This window comes from Plectropomus leopardus, chromosome 10, assembly GCF_008729295.1.
Source record: "Plectropomus leopardus isolate mb chromosome 10, YSFRI_Pleo_2.0, whole genome shotgun sequence".
Classification (NCBI taxonomy): Eukaryota; Metazoa; Chordata; class Actinopteri; order Perciformes; family Serranidae; genus Plectropomus; species Plectropomus leopardus.
Window position 1 is genome coordinate 21,851,790 of NC_056472.1, and position 19,525 is coordinate 21,871,314.

General features: G+C 40.2%; 1 protein-coding gene across 1 annotated transcript in view; it reads left to right on the top strand.

Moving 5' to 3' along the window:
- Positions 1–19,525, top strand: part of myo16 (myosin XVI) — a 128,273-nt gene that overhangs the window by 83,702 nt on the left and 25,046 nt on the right. Inside the window, exons 25-30 of the mRNA XM_042494942.1 lie at positions 498–694; positions 3,390–3,470; positions 6,444–6,649; positions 16,614–16,716; positions 17,393–17,489; positions 17,845–18,118. Of these exons, the coding sequence (XP_042350876.1) occupies positions 498–694; positions 3,390–3,470; positions 6,444–6,649; positions 16,614–16,716; positions 17,393–17,489; positions 17,845–18,118 (958 nt within the window). The remainder of the gene's footprint in view (positions 1–497; positions 695–3,389; positions 3,471–6,443; positions 6,650–16,613; positions 16,717–17,392; positions 17,490–17,844; positions 18,119–19,525) is intronic.

The following is a 19,525-nucleotide window of genomic DNA, read 5'->3' on the forward strand; positions in this document are numbered from 1 at the left end:
TTTAAATGAAAAGACAATTACCATTTGAGCTCTGTGTAATTAAGTCCTTAAATGAGTCCAGGACTCATGTTTGTTTTTCTTTGCTTGGTACGCCTACCTGCCATCGTCCATTCCCCTTTCACTCTCTCGCTCTCTCTCTCAGCCTTTCAGATGAGAGCCACACGCCCACGTTCACGCACATGTTGTTTGGCTTTCTGAATGAGCTCATTGTTGTTGTGGACCGCTCCACGTGTTGTGGAGTGGCGTGGTCCACCCCCTCTTGTTGCCTGGCTGATTGTTTACATGGAGCCCAACTTTATGCCTCTTCCTCTGATGCCTCCTCTTCTTTCTTGTTTACGTCCTCCCCACTGTCCTTCCTCCTTTCTTTCTATTTTATCTGCTTTTTCCACCTTTCCTTACTCCCCTCCACCCCCTTATTTCCACCAATGCTGTTGCTTCTTTTCACCGTTATTTTCTTCCCTTTCTTTCTCTCTCTGTATGTGCTTTGTGCCCAGCAGCCAGTGAGAGTGTGTTACTGCAGCAGCTCTTCCAGTCCAAGCTGACTCAGACTGGTTCTCTGGTGCCAGCAGCCCAGGGCCGTGCCGGTCTGAGGGGGCCTAAAGCTGCCCTGTTGCTCCACAGGATGTCATCAGCTTCTCTTATCACTACCAACAATGTCCCCCAACAGCCGCGGAGGTACCACGACCTTACCAAGGTACGGTACACTGTTTACAGACTGGTGAATTAGCCACACATGTTGCATGTCTGCTGTTGCAGTCAACTCAATAATACACTTTGGCTTTGTTCAGACTGCAGACAATTCAGTTTTTATTTCTCAAATCAGATCTTAAAAAAGCTTGTGTGTCCAGACATCACCAACCTGTCTGCATGGGTTGCTGTGATAACAACACTGAGAAATTACGTAGCAACACTGGTGACGCGATGTTCCAACTCGGAAACATGAGAAATGGAGGTCTCCAAACAATTTATTTCTCTGTTTGTCCAACTGTTGTTCCTCCTCTTAAGTGCTTTGCTGGTAGCAGCACAGATCTGCTAAGCACTCATTGTTTTTGTGTGTTGTTTTTAAAGACACTTTGAAATACAGTTTGAGAGACCATATTGTCCAGAATAAGGCATATCTGTTGAAATATGATTGGAATAGCATTTCAAATGACCTCCAAATGTGGTTTGGATCAGATTTGCAAATAATCACATGTATTTGTGCTTCTGATTTTCTTAAATCTGGATAATATCTAGATATGCCAAAAAGTTATTTGGGCTGGCTGTCTGAACAAGGCCTTGAGACACTCGAGGCCCTGAAGCAAATAACTAGGAAATAGTTCAAACTCCTCACATCCATTAAGGTCAGACACACCAAACCAACATCATAACAAGTGGCGATGAAAGCCCCCTGCTGTGTCGCCTCTTGTTGCCTGAGTCTTAGCCAAAACGAGTTGTACCTGAACAAAATACAGAAGCTAACGGACATCAAGCATTTACTTTACGTGCCTGCGTGAGGAGGAAATACCCCTTGGTAATAGCAGACGGTGGCAGTCTGTATAAGTCATTCAAAAAGTGAAAACGCAAGGCCGTCTTGACGTGGTTTTACCGTGCATCAGGAAACGTTTCTGCTAAGGAGCAGAATCAGAATCTTAAACTTATATAATATATGTAATATAAGTTTGTTTCGATGTCACTCCCTCTTGACTTTTGCTGTTTGTTTACTTTCCTCATTTCTGTTTCTCTTTATCTGCGCTGAGCTGAACTTCCAATCTGAGCGATTTCATTCACCAATGGGCTCTGCTGTCTCCGGCATCGATTCAACGTGCTGATTTGGAGTAAAGCCCAAATCATCCAAACGAGGGCCAAAACTGTTGGATAGATTGCAACGACTAGGACAATGGACACTCAGTGGTGGCCCAAAACTGACCAATGGCCGATTGTTGGCTTGGTGTGTCAGGGCATTTAGTTCAAACATGAAAAGAAATGATACAGAAAATCTCAGAAATGGGGAGGAGTTAGAAGCGAAGAGACAAGAAAAAGCCGTTGGTTTATGTAGATATAATATTATTCTATTATTACACTTATATTAACAAAATAAGTTACAAATGAACAGAGGTAGAGCTTGAGAAAACAAACATAGCCTATAGACATATTCAGTGTGTACATCTAAGAGGAGGAGCAGACACACACAGACAACCCCTTAATCCCTTACCTCCCCTTTTAATTAATTTATGTTTGTGGTTGTTAGTATTTGTGTGTGTGTGCATGAATGAATATATTACAAGGTTCATGCATATTTGTGCTCCTACATGTGTATGAATGTGTAAATATAGACGAATATGCAACACTATTTTTTTCTTTCATTCTGTTTGTATAACTGCATGTATAAAACACAAAAAAATAGTTGCAATTACTTATAAATATAATATAAAAAATACACTTGAGCATGTAAAGGATGTTGAAGGCCTTGTTAATTTTCTGGCTTTTTAATATAATATTAGCATTTGAATTGAGGCTTGAAGGATGTTTTATCCATACTGGCTCTTGAAAAAATGTAGGAATTAATAAGCTCAATAAACACATTCAATGACAATCAGTTTTGATGTCTTTGTTCCAACAAGCAACTTACTGCTGTGCTGATCAATGGACCACCAGGGATAGTATTTTTGGAAAAAAAACAAGTCTAATTTAAGCTCCTTCCCACGACAGTGCTGTATATAAACCTCTGGGAATAGGATTTGTTTCAGACAGAAACTCTAGCATGCATGCACACGCAGTCATGTGATCACTAACTTTTTTATGACATGCACTCATAAAAATACAAATCTCACAAAGATATTCTTATATTTTTTCAGTTCACCCCCCCGACCCTGTATTTCCATTTGATCTTTTTTAATGTTTCGGAAAGCATATTGTACTGGTGGTGCACATGTGTGACTGGAAAGGCTTGCTGGTTGTGTAACCTCCTGGGGGTCTCGCCTGCTGTCTCTGTGGCTCATTAGCCATCTAGAGAAAAAGCTTACATAAGCCCCCTTTCACCCCCCAGATCTGCCCCAGCAGCCTAGTACAGTAACGTTAAGTAATATTGCAGTACTGCATTGGGTGTAAGACAACAGATGAGACAATAGAAGACAAAAAATGTCAGAGTTGGGCTGAAAAGCACATGAAAAAGAATAAATGGGACTGGCAGAGAAGTGGTCTAATGGGACGGTTTAGTGTACTTTGCAAACATCCTCCACAGAATCAAGTTTCATATTTTGATCTCCAGTCAAAGACATGCACCTTAATTTGATGTTAATATGTGATGATTGTGTTGTAATGATTTCATACTTCTCAGTTGCCACTTCAAGTAAGATGCACAGCTATCTTATATTTTTCTTCTCTCTGTTTTCTCTTTCCATTGGCAGATCTTGAAGAAGAAAGGCTCGAGCTCCTTCCTTCAACGGTTAGAGCGCTGTGGGCCCGTCACAGTGGCTGTCCAGCTGAGGGTAAGAACCACACCTGTCCACCTCCCAGTACTTGACAGGGTCAGGCATAATTCTAGGGCTCTGAGACATAAACCATCATGATTAGTTTTATTTTCCATGATAACCATTAATAATGTAATGGTATGTGTAGTCATCCCGAAGCATTTGGTTCATATGTTGCATACGTTAGTTACACCCTGTGACCCAAACAGTCAAGAGTCTTTTGAAATTGCGGGGAAACAGACTCCACTTTTGTCAATATTTTCTGGTCATGCAACAAACTGAAGCAAAACTGCTCTACAGCTCTCCCAAGAACCAGTGGTTGCTTTACTGGAAGTTATCCCCAAAGGAACTGAAAACAGAAATCACACTATCTGCTCCAGATTCTCCTAGTGACAGCATTTAAAGGAATCATTGCAAATTGGTTAAAACCCCCTGTAGCAACATGACCTGAGGCTCTAATGGAAGAAATTCCTTGAGAACCCCCACATTGTCATTCTCTTTTTGTCTTTTTTTTCTCCCTTTTATCTGTCATTTATGAACATTTATGTACATTGTAATTGTTTGACTATGTTTATGTTGGTTTGGATTTTAGTAAAATATGTCTGTTCATGTAGATGCTCGAAACCGACATTCTGCAATGCAAGCTTTCTCTGGAAAGTTTCGGCAGCATGCAAGTTGTGGTCTATCAGCTGTAGCATGTTAGTCAGTTCAGCTGGGTTAAGCCTGATGTACGGTTTGGTGCTCAACACTTCAACAGAAAAGATGACAAAAAAATGTGTCACTCTTCTATCATGTCGTGCACCTGAAGGATTTTATTATGTCACTATAACATCATATTTTGACACACAGTGTGATTGATAATATAACTGTTGTCAGCACTGAGATAGTTTTCAAAACGCACCGACTCCAACCTGTAGTCAGTGTCGCTGTCCACAGAAGCAGGTGTTTAGCAGTTCAAATCGATTCGATTCAATTCAGCTCAATTTTGTTTATAAAGTCCATTATCACAAATCACAATATGCCTCCGAGGGCTTTACAATACACAACATCTCTCTGTCCTTAGACCCTCATGAGGACTAAGGAAAAACTCCCCAAAAAAACAGGAGCTCATCAGGAGCTGAGAGGATAGCGCCTGACTTGACTGCCTTCATCAAGCCAACTGACTGCAGACATTTACTGAGAAAAATATTTTGCTGCTCCACGGGAATAAATCAACAGTGCTTGTATTTACTGATTCACTGCTTTTATTTCCCAGCTCAACATAGCAAGTAAGGGGAATCTGCTGCCCACAGACAGACGGGGAGCTGATCAATCAATGTAGAAAAAAAAGAGTTAAAAAACAAAACAAAACAGAGGGATATTTTTGTGATTTAAACAGCTGTGTTCAAATTCATCAAACATGAAATAAATGAATGGTAAAAAAAAATGCAGTCTATCTCTGGTTACCAAAGAGGTAACTTAAAACCATTTAAGGAGGCTGAGATTAAAAAACAGCGTGCAACTGTTTGATTTCTGTGATCAATGCTCAATTGAGCTCAGTGGACAGCGATTTGTATCTGATGAGCATATTGCCTCATTGGTCAGCACTTCACAGCCAAAGCGTTTGAATCTGCCGGCTGCAGGATTCTGTGTGTGTGTGGAGTTTGAATGTCTGCATGTCACGCTAGTTTTCCCCCACAGTGCAAGGTCAAGCAGGTCAGGTTTGGACTCTAAATTGTTGATAGGTGTGAATGTGTTTGTCCATCAGAATATGTTAACCCTGTAGTTTACTGAAGTCAGTCCCTCTGCAAAATAGTAAAGAAATATGCGCAAATAATGAAGCCACAGCTTGCCAAGCAAACCACTGAAGCTGTGTTTGTGATTATCTTAAAATTCATCTACTGGAGCCCATATACAGCAGCCTGCAACTGTTGCGAAAGGGCCAATAAATGCAAGGGTAGTTTACTGTTTTGATGCTAATCACACAAAAGCAGCCTGTTCACTTTACTTTTGTCTTTATTTTACTGAAAACTTGTTCCCTGCAGACAGAGCCTGCAAGCATCTAGATCAGAGCTCAAATGAATGAAGGGATTTGTTAATGAAACTTAAGGTTTTGTGTGAATTAAATCTTTGTTTTAAGAAATCACTGCAAGCTACTGCTATTTATAACTATATAAAGCAATAACAATACTCAGTTAAAGTAAAAGTAGTTCAGTGTCTGCTGGTGATGCAAGGGGGCTGAGATGTGGCTCAGAGACGCCGTACCTTTGCCTTGAATGAAGCCAGTGTGTTGCACAATCAGAGTTGTGGGCTTATGGTGGACGAGTCCCTTAGGGAATGGCAGAGAAGGAGAGAGTGGGCTGAAGAATGATGCTGTACCAAGCCAAGCATGAAGCCCTCCACATGAATGAATGAACAATGAACAACAACCACTGTGTGCGCACCCATTTGTGCTTGTGCATGCACATGTTTGGTAGGGGAGGACAGAAATGTTAATGCTGGCAGTGACGTTCAAAGATGAGGGGCGAGGTGTTGATCATTGTACCTAAGGGAATGCAGAGCATAGACTGACGTCAGTTTGAAAAGTGGCAGAAACACAGATGCAAGCGTTTACGTGAATTTCGGATGTGTGGCTATGTGTGTGTGTGTCTGTGTGACCTTGGATGCAGCATCTGTGAATTCAGGGCTTAAAGAAAAGCTCTCTCACTCTCACACACACCCTCTGAAAGAGCAAAGAGCTCTTTGTGTTTTTGCTTCCTCCAGAGGCAAAACACACCCCCAAAATCAGACCATTTTGTCTCAAACACTATGTGATCTCACTCTAGTGGCTGTGGCTTGCAAATCAAGCTACAACATCAAAAGAAAGAAGGAAAGAGAGCCCTTCCTTCCCTTAGCTAGTACTTAATGTGCACAGACAGCATAATAAATGTTGTTAATCAAAGCACAACATATTCTGTTCTGATTACAAGTGATTGAATCCAACTGTGTCTCCTCTCCTTTTCCCCTTTTCAGAACTCACTGTCAGAAGTGATCAGTAAGCTGCAGGCTTGCACTCCTCACTTTGTGGAGTGTGTGCGCCCCAACGCCAGTGGTCAGCCAGACAGTTTTGACAGCTTCCATGTGTCTACCCAGCTGCAGTACATCGGGGTGCTCGAGATGGTGCGCATGATCCGTTATGGATACCCTGTCCGCCTGTCCTTCCCGGGCTTCCTCAGCAGGTCAGTGCCAGAGCATGTTGCATAATTAAGAGCGCTGTAACTGTCATGACTCGTCGTCTGAAGTTATTTTTTTGTCTCCGTATGCAGATTCATTGAACTCGCAGGCTTCTCTTTCAGCTTTGAGGGAGAGGTCTTAAAGATGATGGATTGCTCTGCTTCCTTTCTCTGATCTCACTTGTTTAGATACATTACGTTCCCAGCAGGTCACCGTGATCTCTGTCAGTTTGCAGGGCGTGCAGGTCAAAGTACGCTGAGAACTTGACAGCATTATACCCTCTCTACATCTACAAATGAATGCAAGGGCATATAATGTACAGTATTACGTGCTCACATGCAGACACATTAGCTTTGACACACATTGTCAGAGCAACCCTTACTGTAAGAAGGACAGAATGACCTCAAGGCTTATTTAGAGTATGATGGGAGTCTATTGCAGCTGATGAATGCCACGATCACATTTCCCATGTCAGCCTGACACACACACATTAACCAGTCAGTTGTGTGCAAAGTCTCCATGCCCCCACGCTTGAATGTTCATCATACTTCTCCCCATCACATCATTTTTTTAACTCTTGTTCACCATGTTCTTGGCTTTCCTGTGGAGTGGAAGATCCCTGTTACCAACTTAAGCTGCTCCTTGACTTCATCTCACTGCCATTGTTTTTTATTTGCTCTGACCTTTTTAAATGTAGAGAGAGTATGTTTCCATTCCACCACCTCGCGTCCATTTCTTTATCTCACCTTCTATCTCCCTTAGATTGGCAGTTTGTCTCAGTCTTTCTCTTCCTGTTCCTCTGATTCTGAGAACCAGTGGAATACTGAGAGAAGAGGATTTATCTCTAAGTCTCTGTCTTTCTCTCTTGCTCTTTCTCTCCCTCCACCATCCTCAGTCTGTCTCGCAGCCTCTCTCTCGCTCTTTTTGGGGATAAAGGGATTAGCATGAACATTCCTGCCAGATAATAAGAGAGGACAAAGCTGGTCACATGACCCCCAAAAGTTTCCACTACCCTGCTGTAAACATCATCACACCACCTCTCTCTCTCTCTTTCTCTCTCTCTCTCTCTCTCTCACACACACACACACTTAAGTACACACACACAAAATGTAGTCACGTGTCCCAAACGTTCCACAAGAGAAAGTACGCTAAATCAAGATCATTGTTATTACTGTCACTATCTAAAGCAAAAAGGCTACTTGTAACTGTACATTAGTCATAGGCAATGAAAAACAAATGCTATGACTCACACTTTTAATTTTGTGAACTTAAAGGTGACCTATATGCTAATTTTCAGGTTCATACTTTTAGTTTAGTTTTGGTTAAGTTAGGTTTAGGTTAGCTTTCCACCATGAAAAATCAAATGTTGGAAACAGATGTTTTGGAATGGTCTGAAGCCTGACGTTTTTGCTCAAAGGGTTACTTCTTGGTAGGTTTACCTCATTATTTGAAAATTTCAAAACGTTTAATATGAACATTGAGAGCAACATTATGTACTGTTTACAACAAAAATAAGGAAAAGCATAAAAAGTTCCCTGTAAGGGTTTCTGGCCACATTCCACGTTGAATTATTTTTTTTCATTGTACTGATAAGTAACATGTAACCATAAAAAGGATACAAAATTAGGAAAAGAGAAAGCTGCTACCAAGGCATTGCAGAGTATACTTAAAGATCAGAAGCAGGTTTATTGCCAAGTAGGTTTTCACATAAGAGGATTTGCCTTGCTATTTAGATGTTTAAAGGTCAGAATATAAGTACTGCAAAAGTCAAAAATCATGCATATAAAATAGAAAGGAAAATAACTGTACAGTATTTAAAACATTGAGGATCGAGTGTCGAAATAATGACTAAAAAACATGCAAGTGTTCACAGGATGAACAATGTGTGCGAAAATGATAACCCATGAGGTTGAAGTGTGCTACATTCCTTGTCTGACACTTAATATTTTCTCATCAAACATACACCACTGAAACTCATATATAATAGGCTTTCATGAGGGAAAATTTGAACATGGAATTGGATCTGGAGAACCATGTCAAATGGTGAAATGAATCCAGTATAGATTGTAGTGTTGTTTGTCTATAAGCTGCCGCCAGCTCCCTTGTGTTTCTGATGGATATACCTTGTAGAGCCGACGCTCGCATTGTTCAAGCTGTAATTGAAAGATTCCTGGTGAGGGTTTGTGAAAGCTGTTACTTAAGCCGTGTGTGCGTCTGTCTGTGTGTGTCGTATGATAATATGTGCTAGCAATGGGTGTGACCAGCAGATAACAGAGCATCAAGCAGACCAGCTGGTTGCCAGAGAATGGAAACTTAACCATTGCTACACTGAGCATAAACCAAACTGTGTGAGGGCAATAGTGTGAGCATTTCCATTGAATTGGTTAGATATAGGTTGAGGTGATTTTGGTTGTACTATCAGTCTCATGCAGCTAAGTTAAAGCTGTTTCTTTGCATCGCGTGTTGATAGAGCTTGTTGCCAGTGGAAGAGCAGAGAGACAGAAAAGCTCCAATCTCCCATCTTACATATCCTTGTCAAGAATATATGGTTAAAAAGGTCTGGTCAGGGTATGTTTAAAATTAAGCAAAAGTGTAGCATTGCCTCTGTTATTTTTTAAATCTCAGTTCACTCCATCAGAAAGGAATACCCCACCCCACAAAATTTCCATTTGTATATCATTTGGTTTTACCATGTTACCTTGAATTTGTAAAGGAATCCAAACATCAGTTAACAAACTCTTGCATAACTTGTGCAGGATAGCCTCAGTGTTATTCTCATAACTAACCAAACCCAATCATTTTTGAGAAAACCTTCCTATTTAAAACAGAACTTGAAAATGAAACTTATCTATGCTCTCTTCAGAGCCAGACTCCAATGCTAACATTTTTTAAGGTGCAATGAAATTTAGTCGTCACGTTTTGAAAACATTTCTGTCATTATTGGACCGGACTGTATTATTGTATTGTATTTGTATTAATAGTATTGATGCAGAGTATGACATGCAGCAACGGTCCCTGGTTGCAATCAAATCACAGACACTGTGATTGTGTGGTATGCTCCTTAACTATTAGGGTATGAGGATACCCTACAGAGATGAGCATTTGTCAATCATCAGCAAAGGAAATGACTTCCACTCATCTCCCAAAATCTAAAGCTAGCATAGGGAAACAGTTCAGAGATGTCATATATAGGAGGGTAGTCTTTAAATGGGCCAAAAAAACACATTTTTTTCATACAAAGAAGAAAAAAGCTCTGGTTGTGAAGTGGATGTATGTATGAATCCTATGATAAGCGCCTCTTTGATGTTTTCATTTACTAGAGGAGAAGTACATAGTCAAACATGCGATGTGGTGTTGGGATGCTTGCTCTCTTTTTCTCTTTTTGCCACTCTCTGCAGGTTGTTGTAATGAGATGTAACTTTCGTCTGGTTGACAGGGTGTGATTAAGCAACAAACATACTGTGAATAGTCTTAGGGTTAAAAGTTGTGGGAGGTAAGTTGACACTTAGGACTTGGTCCTCTATTTTACAAGCTGACCATTCAGTGTTGGGATTGTGCAATAAATTGCCATCATTAGCATGGACAATTACCCAGTTTTGGAGTCAGTTGAAAGGAATTTCCGACATTTCATGTCATGGGAATTGTCAAACTGGTCACCTGCCACTTTGAATCTATGAAAGAGGAATACTGGTGCAGTGGATTCCTTTGTGGGATCTTAGTAGATGGCATTCAATGCTGATTTAAAAGAGGAAACTTAACTTCTTTGTCAGGTCTGATTTTTTGCTGGATGCTTAGTAAGGTTGTCTTGAAAGTCAGTGAAGACCATATCCCTTTCATAGCCAGTAAATTGTGTTTCCTAGCTGGACAGCAAGGCGATTCCAATTTCCATGTGCTTCACCAAATTCAAGAGTGTACTGGGGAAGGAGAGCAGACCACTATCTGAAGGTAGAGTAGTGAGTTTAACTCCGTCAGGGAGTCGTCGTCAACATTTATGGGCAAATATTTACCTCCTCTGGATCCCTCAGCTGTTCCAGAGAAGTCAGCTTGTTTTTATCTTTTCTGCAATCACTGATGGTAACACTGGAAAGGGTGTTTGCTCTCCATCCATTCAGTAAACCCAGCAACTGTATTGCTGTGTTATTGTAGAGTATACAGATGCTGTGCTATCTCTTGTTCTATAACTGGATAAGTTATATTCTGTAGATCTGCCGCAAAGCCTCAGGAAGTCTGGCAAGCAGATGCTCGCTGCTGCCATAATGTGGTAGCTCAGGCTGGGTATGTCCTGGTGAGTAAGAAGACCATGAATGAGACTTTTATTCTTTAATTGATATACTTGGATGGCTGAGCGTTGAGGGCCCTGGAAGAGCGGTAGCTATTGTCAATCAGCAACTAACTGCTGCAGCGCAGATGTCTATACTGTGTCAAACAGCATACATGTCTTGACTTGTAGAGGCAGGATTGGTGATCTGGCGGTCGAATGGCGTGGAATATATGAGAAAGGATAAATAAAATATAGAGCATAGTATATCCCGTACAATGTATTGATTGAATTAAGGCAATCAGAGGCTTTCAGGTCCCCACTAGCAGGAGTCTAATCCACCAGTGCAAATGACCTAGGAGAGCAGTTGTGACAAAATGAGGAAGATGAATCTGTTTAATGTGATATAAGCCCACTATTATTATTAGCTTTATAGTGCAATCAAAATTAACAAAGAATAGAAAAATATCACTTGAGGTTTGTAGAAGTTCCACATGTATGTGTTTAACTAAAGAGGATAAAATGGCTGAATCTAAATGTCATCGCTCTGGACTTGCAGACTAAGCTGTCATGGACTTAAGTCATATATATTGTGATGTGTTCACCGTCATCACATCACCTTCGCCAGGGAGTCTAAACAGCCATTTAAAGGGCCTCATGTCTCTTTCACTGGTTACTATGGAAATGTTTGAGTGACAACTACAATGAAGTACACAGTGTCTGCTTATCTGTCCCTGCAGATAACAAGATATTAATCTCATTCATAAGCTTCTTTTGCATTTTTAATATCTCTATAGCTGACATTTCTACATATTTCTTTGTCATGATGTGGTTGAACATTATTTTAAGCCTACGCAACTCAAGTTGCATTTTAGAACAGTAATTGTTTTACACATTCGTAATGAGCTTGTTTTGTTAAAAATACAACTGTCCATCCCTATTGCAATACATTGGGAAAATTAAATTGTTGAAGTGCAGAAAGCTGGCTTGAGGACCCTTGTGCACTGGAGGAATTGTGGATTTGTACAGCCCTCAGCACTCCCAGCAACGGACTGTTTCATGTTTTGGATGCACAGCACTAGGCAATACAATACAGAGACTGTCGATGTTTGGGAAGCTTCTTCAAAAATGTAACTCAGAAATTACTCATTACATTTTCATTACATTGAAAAAGTAATAACTTTAAATGTCAGCATTTCCATTCACTGACTGATAGAACAGCAAACACGCAGAATCTTTAAAATGTTGAAACAACACGATCTTATTCGATGTAGAAACTGTAGTTTAACCCTTTGAAACCTAGAATGACATCACTTTTATTGTGCTGCTCCAGATGCATATCACAGTCATTTAAACCTCTGAACCCTGAGCAAATTGGTGTGATTTCTTTAAATCATATATTAAAAATAAATTAAATACAATTTAAAATGTTATTAAAAACATGGGGAAAAAGGCAATAAGCAACTTGGTAAGAAATGTTTCATAAATTGCAAGAAAAACGCTTGAGAAAATTACCAGGAAAAATAAAAATGCTTAACAATATTTTTTGGGTTATTTCTTTTGTTGCTCATTGCCTTCCTATGCTTTTTTTTTTTTTTTTTTTTAAGAAATTAAGCCAATTTTCGCAGGTTTCAAAGGTGTCATTACTGAATATTGAATCATAGTCCTACTTGTTACTAAAATAGTAATCAAATTATTGTTACACTTTACAAAGCAAGGAAATACTGCCCAGCACTGGTATGTGTGCATTGCATATGAATGTTTAGTGTTCATACAAATGGACCTTTTGAGTCTGCCTTTGTCTGACGTGTGTCCCCATTCTGCTGTTTATACATTAAGACCATGCTTAATTTGAGTGGCTGCCACTCACAAAGACACCAGTCAGCCCAGTCCAAGTGCCATTCATATCTCTCTCTCTCTCTCTCTCCTCCACTGGGTTTAGACATGGCCAATGAATGAACACAGCCTTGGCCAGGCAGGGAGCTGCTGCAGAGTGGGGGTGGACTACACTGCTGTCTTCACAGAGCTTTCTCTCACTCAATTTCTTATCCTCTCCTCACATGCTTTCTTTTCTGAACTGTCATTTTTTCTTTCATCTTCTTGACCTCAACATTTTCTTTTATTTCTTTAATCCTTTCAGTCTCTTCATTTCAGCCTTTATCTTTCCTTTTTCCCTTCGCCTGTTTCTCTCATGTGCGCACATACTATTGCAATTTTGTCCCGTTTCTTTTTCTTTCTCCATTTGTCACTCTTTCAAAACAGAGCCCAGGCCTTGACTAATCAAAATGACAGCACAATAAATCAACCATTAATCTTAAGGTTGCTATATTCTTGTGAACACAAGCACACCAGTGTGTCCACACAAACACACGCTTGCACACTGGAACCACGCAGGTCACTTCACTAAGTCATAGTAGCTCGCCTGAAGCAAATTACATTATTGTCCTGGTAACCGGAGTGATTTATGAGGAAATCTATTTTACTGTTGCTTTTATTTGTCTTTTATGATACACTATGTGTTTTGTGGCCGGATTTATTTTCCACCGATGTGTAAGGTCAAATATGACCACTTGAACCTTGTTTCTTTCCTCAGTTCTTCATTGGTACAAAGTGGATGAGAAAGAGGCATCAGTATTCATAGAGCATGTCACAAATGCACAAGTGTATAAGTTATGTTTTCTATATGATCAGTTCCATTTGGGTCCTCCTTACCTCCTACTGGTAGATAGAGACACACATGTAGTTGTAGATAATTAAGTTACCCACAGAATAGTATCCATCATTTTAAATCACTGGGATGAAAATCTAAGACTAAACAAAGCCAATACGGTTTGAAAATGTGACACAGGAGCAGCCTCAGAGAGGAAGGAATGTTTAAATTCAGGCTGCTTTGCCTTTAGCACCTTTGTGACGGTCTCTAGTGATCTGATGGCCTGTTGGTCACAGAGAGCCACGTTAGCACCCTGTAGGCTTCCATTTAAACTCTTATCAAAGGCGTTATTTCACGTCTTTGACTCCACATGAAGCCCCCTTGGGTCTTGTAAAAGCGGGGACCATCGATGGTTTTCATATCCTCATAGGGGAGGTCATGGGTTTACAGAGTTCCTTTGTGTTTTATGGGCCCAAGGGGACGGCGTGTGCTGTCTGCAGGACTGGTATTACCATACAGAGAGAGGGTGAGGGAGAGTTCAGACAGACCCCACTCCTGCAAATCAAACACATCCACATTCATGTGCACTTACTTACTGACTATTGACAACACAAGTGGTTTATGCTTTCAGCCATCTGCTTGTTATATTTTCCTCTTCAAACGTGTGACATCATCAGCTGCCAGGTGAGAGCTGGACTCTGACTGACAAAATGCACTGTTGAACTGATATGAATTTTGAGGGTTTTGTGTATTTACTTAGCAGATATTCATTCATTTAATTTAGAAAATGTAATAATTTAGTACCAATCTGTGCATATACTACATAATATACTTTTAAATATTCTACATAACCATTGATGTCTAAAAGGTTTTACAAAAGTTGCAGTAGTTACGATGTGACATGGCAAAGACAAATGTAGGACTGGAAAAGTGGGGGTACCCAAGAATATTGATCTGATTGGGTTGCACTTGTACCAGCCATGTCAGCTACTGACATCATGAACCTCCTCACAGCTGAACATAGCTTTATTTGATTTTTTGTAAAATATCAGGGAAACACTGTTTTCAGATAAACAATTCATATTTACCTTCAGGTCTCAAACAGAAATACAAGGTTAAACTCTCAATATATTGTCTTAAAAATACGCATTTATGTCTTCTGCTCTGTGAGCTCTGAAATTTACTTACTGTCTTTATCCAGTTCTTGCACATGCAAAATAAGTAAATGTGAAATCTATTGTTGATTATACCTATTGTTTCATTTCTGTCATGAAAGCAGCAGGATATGCATTAAGTTATACAGCAGGGAAATATGATGCCATACTTTATGATTAATAATTTGTAATGTTTGTATTGTAAGTGTTCGTGTGTAATAAGTATTGAATAAGGCTTTTACATAAAAAAAAAAGCTTTGACATGTCACAGTAAGAAAAGCGCAGGTGAAAATAAAAAAATGAATAAATTAATTCCATTCAGCTGCTTTAGTTTCATGGTCCTCATATTGTTCATGCTGGCTCACTGTCACACTCTCATGACTCACTGGGACACTTGAATAGAACAGAGCCGTTGCTAATGTTATGAGTAACACCTGTGCTTTTCCTAACGTGTCAAGTCAACATGTCTGCTATGAAAAAAGCCCAGCGTATTTATTGTGTGCCCTGTGACTCCACCTTTATCTTAGATTAAAATAGTCATATTGTATAGTAACAGTAAGGTCCCTTTTGTTGCTATTCAACAGTGAGTGTAAATTTATTTGTATATTTTTCCCATAACTTAATTTTAGTGATATCCTTGCTGTCTTAGCACTGCAGCCAGTTATACCATTTCAGCTACATTGAATGTTTTCTTCAGTACAGTTATGTTTACACTTATGTATTTGAGGCTAATAATAACGTTTTGTTTTTATTCCAGTCACATTTCTTTTTTTGGAGCGTATTCTCTGAGGTTAGAGCGGTAATTTACAAGAAAAAAAACTCACAAATGTATTGCCAGAAAGTCAGGTAATGTCAAATAAACAGTGACACAAGAGACTTGGGTTTGGGTCCCATATGAGTTAACAGTGGCTTTTTAAATTTGTGAAAACAACGTTGTGGTGTGAAGACTGTCTTTATCAGATGAAACTCAAAAAAAAAAAAACCACGGGTGCTCTTGAGGAAAACGGTCAGCACGGGAGACGAAAAAACACCTCAGGCATGCGTGGAACAGAAACAAATGCACTTGGATTAAGTTTTTTTAAAAAAAAACTTTATTTAAAGCATGGCTACTTGCATTAAAACACCTAAGACACTGGCTGGTTTTGACCCAGGGTGCACCCTAATGAAGACCTTAGGGTCAAAATTTGTTCCTGCTCCACACATTAGTTAAAAGTCATTTTTTTGTCCCATTTTCTCATCACTTTAAGGCTTAGCTGTCTCATTGTTTATAGTTTTTAGGATACAAACCTGCTGAATGCACTCTGTATACGAAACTTAAGCAGAATAAATGAAGAGATCCGTTCACTTTACCGTCATTTTTCTAATTTGCTAGCACATTCAGGAATATACACGCGGGTGTTAATAGCCACATTGGCTGTTTAAAGGATGTAAATGTTGGTTGTGGACACCTGGGTGCAAATAGCATTTCCCTTTTTTTAATCTGGTCTGGCTATTCAGCAAGGCAGATTTACCCTTTCTGTCATCGTTAAGCTGCTCATTCATTCATGTCTACACAGTCAGAATTCATGCCGCACACAAAAACATCCAGTTATGTGCATGTAAAGAGATACATATTATCTGTGATAGGATTCTGTGACAACATTTCTCTTGTTCACTCTCCCTTTCGCCCCCCCCACTGTCCCAGGCACAAACAAACCACTGTCTCCATCCAGCTGACCATTTATAGCAACGGTTGCCCTGGGCAACACCAATAGGAACAGATGCTGTTTGGCTGGTCCGCCGTATGACCCCACTGACCTTTCGACCCATTGTTTCTGAAAGAGAGGGGGTGTTTCTATGTCCCGCCTAAATTTTTTAAGTTCAGCACTTCAGCTCTGATGTTCTCTGTTTTTCTTTGTGTGTCTCAGATATAAAGACCTCGTGGTCCCGACTTTGGGAGACAAGAAGAAACTGTCACCAGAAGAGAGATGTCGCTCCGTTCTGCAACAGTCCAAACTCCAGGGATGGCAGGTGTGTATGTTTGCGTGTCTATGTCTTTACTCTTTTTCTGTCTCAATCTATAACAAAAGATTTGCCAAATCACTTAATCCCTGACCCTCCATTTGAAAGATCCCATGGAATCTTTGACAATTTGTCCAGCTGTCCTACCTCATCATCATTCTCCTCACACACACTCACACACACACACACACACACAGCAGCATGGACCCGTCCACCCCCCTCTCTGTCCTGTCTGCCAGACTGCTGTTGTGTCTGAGTGTGTGACCCTACAGGTCACATCAGCTCCCGCCTCACACACGCATGCACACTCCTCCACAATGTCGTGCAGATACCTTTTCATACGGCTCTGCTTTACACGCACTCACACACACCACTCCTACAAGTAGCGTGTGTTGGAATGAATAGTGTCTGTGGAAGTATGTCACCCCCACAGATCTGTGCACCTGGTATGGAGTGACCTCTGTCGTCCCCCAAATGCCCTCTAGATCCAGGAAGTGAATGCAGTGTCAACATGCAAACTCCACACCCACCTATTATCATACATCATGGCTACATCACTGCACTCCCATCAAGTCCACACTCTGCCGAGATGTCCAACAGAAGACAGGCAGACTCCAGAAGCTGAATGATGATGGTTGTTTATACGTTTGATCAAATGACTTGCGTGTGTGTGTTGTGTGTGTAGATGGGCAGCAGCAAGGTGTTTCTGAGATACTGGCAGGCAGATCAGCTCAACGACCGCTGCTACCAGCTTCATAAAAAGATCATCACCTGCCAAAAAGGTAATATCCAAAATAACAAACCAACAAACCATGTTGTTCTCTCCGGATTCATCCATCTTTCTTTCTCTGACACTATTTTCTATTTTTCTATCATATATTTATTCAATTTTCTTGTTCTTATTACAGTGCGATAGTAGAAAGGACACAGATTAACATTACAAGTGAACAACAAAACAAAACAAAAAACGGTGGTTTCACATTGGGGCATATTGAGCATGTACAATATAGGTTATGGAAATGGGCCATATTGTCTTTTAGACTGAGTGTTCTGTTAGCAGTGCCAGTGACTGATTGATTGAACTGAGTTACTCTGACACTTCTCTTACATCTTCCCCTCCTCTTCCTGATGTCTCAGTGGTTCGTGGCTGGCTGGCCAGACAGCGCGTTCACCGCAGGCTGTCATCACAGCAGAAAGAAGAGTGCAGTGTGCAGCGTTTCCTGCAGGGGGCAGAGGACATGGGGCTGCGAACCTACGACCAGCTGGTCATCCAAAATGCATCCGACATCGCGCGAGAGAGCGACCGCCTGCGCTGCCATGGCAACAGCCTTCTCAACACCCTTGGAAGCAGCCCACCACTTGGTGAGAGGCCCGAGCCGGTGGGAAAGGAGGAGGATCAGCCTATCAGGAGGTAAATTAGCAAACATCCATACGACTCATCTGAAGGCAGAGATACATGAAAATTCAAGCATTGTTTATGTGCAGATATTGATTTTTTTTCCGCTAGAAAGTGTCCTTGTTCTCGCCAAAATTTCATTTCATCCAAAAATTGTTGCTCGGGTGACAGACTTGCACCTTGCCACTTTTATTAAAACCAATCAAGACTATTATTCTCACTAAAATGGAGCCTTTATTGCTCATGTCAACATAATTCATACCACTCAATGCAAGGGCCTTGTAGTCACTGTTAGATTATTGTGCCTGGAGAAAACAACCTGCAGCTTCTGTCATTCTCAGGATGAATAACTGTATAAAGAAATCATTTGCCTTTATAAATGTGTGTGTGTGTGTGCATGCACTAATGTGTGCGTGCACTAATGTGTGCGTGTGCTAATATGTGCGTGTGCTAATGTGTGCGTGATGTGTTTTTTCATCAATAATGTCATTGCATCCCAGCGCGCTGCAGGCTTTTAATTGTAAGTTTCATCATGGATAGTCAGATAATGAGTTGTGTTATCAGATTGTATTAGTATTGTGTTGCACCTATGGAACGCTATCCTTATCGCCACCACACCTCACTCTAATATAACATCTCATGCCTGGAGAAAATGCACCAATCCTGGAGAGCTAAGTTAGAAAGGGTTAAGAAAAAAAAGGCAATAAGAAGGTCTTTACAGGGGTTGCTAAATGAATAACCTTCATTTTGATTAATTACTGTCCTAATTTTGAAAAATGACAACCTTGTTAATTGTAATAAGTGAACTGTGTGTTATGCATTTCAGCTTTAATAAACCTGTAGATTCCCACGTGATATATGTTCGGCTTTCTACAGTATTCAGCAGAATAAATGCATTTATTATTTCAATAACATCTTATTATTGCCGCAGAGGAAGCATTACCATTTTTGTTGATTATTACCATTGTTACATAATAATGACAGCTGACAATGATTGGTGCAAATGTCTCAAGGCTTTCTGACAAAATAACTTAATTCAGAGACACATCACACATCCAGTGCGTGTTTTGCTTCTAAACATGATCTTGGACAAACATAAAGCTTTAAAGAACCTGGCAAAAAGACTCAGTATAGTATAGGGCGATAAAGAACAATTAATCGACTAATCAATTACTTGTCAGCTATTAGATTAAGCGCACACTGATTAGAAAATGGATTAATTGGTTGGAGATTTTTTAAGTGTAAAAAAAGTAAGAATTCTCTAATTCCAGCTTCTTAAAAGTGAAAACTTTCTTGCTTCTTTATACCACTATGACAGGAAACTTACTATCTTTGGCTTGTGAACATAACAAGACATTTGAGGACATCTTGGGCTTTGGGGAACAATGAATGATATTTTTTTTTACCATTTTCTGACATTTT